Genomic DNA, 2925 nt, shown 5'->3' with positions numbered 1-2925 from the left:
GAAGGCCCCGGCGGGGCGGCCGCGGGGCTGCGCCCGCTCTCTAGCCCACCCGGGGCGAAGGATGGGCGGAGGGGCCGCGGCCGCCGAGGGCAGCGTCTGCGGGCACAACGGGACTGCGGGCCCCGCCGCTCCGAGGGAAGGGGATGGTGCCCGTTCCCCCACCCCGGCAGCCCTCCGGGGGTGGGGTGGCGAGGGAGCCGCGGCGCGGCGGCGGGCCTCCCGCTGCCTCCGTCTGCGCTGCAGCCCGTCCCCAGGCCTATCGGCCTGGCGGCCCGGAGCAGCGGCATGACCTGCGGTAAATTCGGTGCTCGATTACCTACAACGCCGGAGATTTGTCCGTGCTTGTGCCCGGGAGTCGGGATTTCGGCCGCGGAGCTGTGCCAGCGGCACGTCTGGGGGAACCGGCTGGTATCTGCCAGGCCAGGGAGCCTGGCAAAGTGAAGTAACGGATACCGGAGCTCTCCTCCGGGCTGCCTCCTCCCCCCGAGCTGCTCCCGGTTATCCCGGGATCAGATACGGCCCCTCTTGAGCCAGACCACTGCAGCCTGAGAAGCCAAAGCCCCCTAAGACTGAATTGGAGACAGGCCCAGTGGCTCAGTCAGTGATTTGAGGGTGTGAATTTTGGCACGCAAATACGGTTTTAAGGCCTTTATCTCCAGCCACGTGCCCTTTGCCCTGCGCAGCGGCAGTGCTGTGGCAGGCAGGAGTACCCGTCTCGCCTGTGGCTTTGCACAAACACAACCTTCGTTCTGAGAGCCAGGCTCGGGGGGATCCATGCAGCATGCACTGCCGTGCCACCCGTGTGGGCTGCAGCCACTGAGCCTGGCAGAGGGCAGCGCTGGGGAGCTGCCCGCGCCGCAATACAGCACACAACTGCGCTGTGTAAAGTTGGTGCCTAAAAGCAAGTTTGCATCAGGAGAGGGAAGGCGAGATTCGCTGTAACTGTGTGTTCTCTTACCACAGTACATCGCTGTGCACATCGTACCTGATCAGATGATGTCCTTCGGGGGCTCCACCGATCCCTGCGCGCTCTGCAGCCTTTACAGCATCGGCAAAATAGGAGGGCAGCAGAATAAGACTTACACCAAGCTCCTGTGTGATCTGATCTCTAAGCACTTGCATGTATCTGCAGACAGGTAAGGCTGGGATGTGATTTTTAACCTTATTTTTTTGGCTTTCTGAAACTGCTTTGAAAAGTTTATTTTAAAATACAAAGAGCCAGGAATAAGTCTGTGTGTTTGAGAAAAAAACAAGTGATCGTTTGCAGTGTTTTCATGTCCAGTTAAGAGTTTGATGCCTACATCTTTCTCATGAGAGTCCTCTGTTAAATGGCTTCCTGTTCTCGGAGTAGAGAAAAATACCAGAGGTCTGACAAGTTGTACGGCGTGTCTTTCACCCCTGAGGTATGGTGTCCTCTGGTGATGGGAGGCTGAAAGCACAAGGGAGGAGCAGTAATGGGCTGGAGCTGAAAGACAAAAGTAGAAACCAGCAAGCTGTGAACAGCTCCCTTGCAGGCTGCGGAGCCTTGGGAGAGTGTCTGTGTACAGCGGTGAAGGTCTGGAAGAACCTGCTGCCAGTGACATGCTGGGGTTGGAAGGGAGAAGTGCAGAGCCAGCCCCGAGGGCCTGTTTGGTTTTCGTAAGGCTGCCTGTCTGACACGTGTGAAGGACTGCAGCATTTGGAAACAAAAGGGTTTGATCTCAAATATCTTTACAGGCTGCTAACCAAAAGCTGTCTGGTGTCTGGACAGTCCCTGACTGAAGAAGACTTTGTATTTTAAAAAAGAAAAAAAGTACAATTCTAGGGACTCTGAGGAATATTGACTGTTTGGAGGCTGTACCAGAGAAGTTAGCTAGATTTCAGTAAAAATTAAGCTTGAAATTTCTTGAGAGGAATGGGAAGCACCGTCCCCTGTCTTGTTGTCCTGTCTCGCTCATTACTTATATAAATGAGTTAGGGTCACTGTGTCTTCCTGTGCCTCTTCTGCAGGGTGTACATCAACTACTTCGACATGAACGCTGCCAACGTGGGCTGGAATGGCTCCACCTTTGCGTAGAGCTCTCCCGGCTGTCTGAAGAGGCTGCTCCTGGACCTACCCTCATCCTGCCCCTTAGCAGAGACCGCCGCACAAATGGCCCTGTGTTGCATTTTGTGCACTCTCACAGATCGATGGCTCCTTGCTAGTGTGTTTAAATATTGCTGCTTCAACATTCCTGTTTTCTCTGTGTAGAAAACAAATAAAGATTTAGAAGTAAGCTGTCTGGTGTAGGCTTTGGTGCATTGGGGATGGAGCTGGGCAATCAGCAACTTATCTGTTTCACTCTGCTGAAGCAAACAAAAGGAACACTTTGAGCTTGCTTCTGTGTCTCAGACATGGTATTTCACAGTACACTTAGACTGAGTGGCACATGCCTGACAGCACTCCAGGGTCATTTTTACCTTGCTGGGCTCAAGGCTGTGGGTGCCTTCAGGGTTTCTTGTTGCTCTGAGTTTCGTTTGGGTTTTTTTGGCTATGTCCTCTGTTGCCACAGCGGAAGCAGTCCTTGGGCCAGCCCTGTGCCTGCTGCTTCAGGGAGGCTTTCCTTTAACAGCGTGCTACCCGTGTGGGGCCAAGCGAGCAAGCAAGGAAGGAGTGCTTTTGCTCACTGAGTTGAAACGCTGCCATCCACATTGCTTACGCTGGCTCCCTTCAGGCAGCCAGGGGTGGCCCCCAGTGCTGCGGTAAGCCTCTTGCTCTCTGCCCGCAAGTCCCCACAGTGATGCTGCGCTCTCCTGGGCCTCCGTGTCGGGGGGGGGGACGACCCGGGACTGTGAGGTACTTTTCTCCCCTCAGCATTTCCCCGGCCTTCCTCCTCCAGCGTTTCCCCCTCAGCCGCCCTTCCCGCCTCAGCCGCCCATCCCCTCAGGCGGGCGCGCGGCGCCGCC

At 55.8% G+C, this 2925-nt stretch overlaps 1 protein-coding gene across 1 annotated transcript in view; it reads left to right on the top strand.

The window, feature by feature from the left end:
• LOC104836711 (macrophage migration inhibitory factor) overlaps positions 1-2255 on the top strand; it is a 2589-nt gene extending 334 nt beyond the window's left edge. Inside the window, exons 2-3 of the mRNA XM_010575435.1 lie at positions 964-1136; positions 1990-2255. Of these exons, the coding sequence (XP_010573737.1) occupies positions 964-1136; positions 1990-2056 (240 nt within the window). The 3' untranslated portion in view covers positions 2057-2255. The remainder of the gene's footprint in view (positions 1-963; positions 1137-1989) is intronic.
• Positions 2256-2925: the final 670 nt, after the last annotated feature.

The sequence above is a fragment of the Haliaeetus leucocephalus genome, unplaced genomic scaffold (assembly GCF_000737465.1).
Source record: "Haliaeetus leucocephalus isolate CR32 unplaced genomic scaffold, Haliaeetus_leucocephalus-4.0 Scaffold13, whole genome shotgun sequence".
Lineage (NCBI taxonomy): Eukaryota > Metazoa > Chordata > Aves > Accipitriformes > Accipitridae > Haliaeetus > Haliaeetus leucocephalus.
The sequence above is the reverse complement of the archived record's forward strand: the minus strand, read 5'-3'. Positions and strand labels throughout refer to the sequence as shown.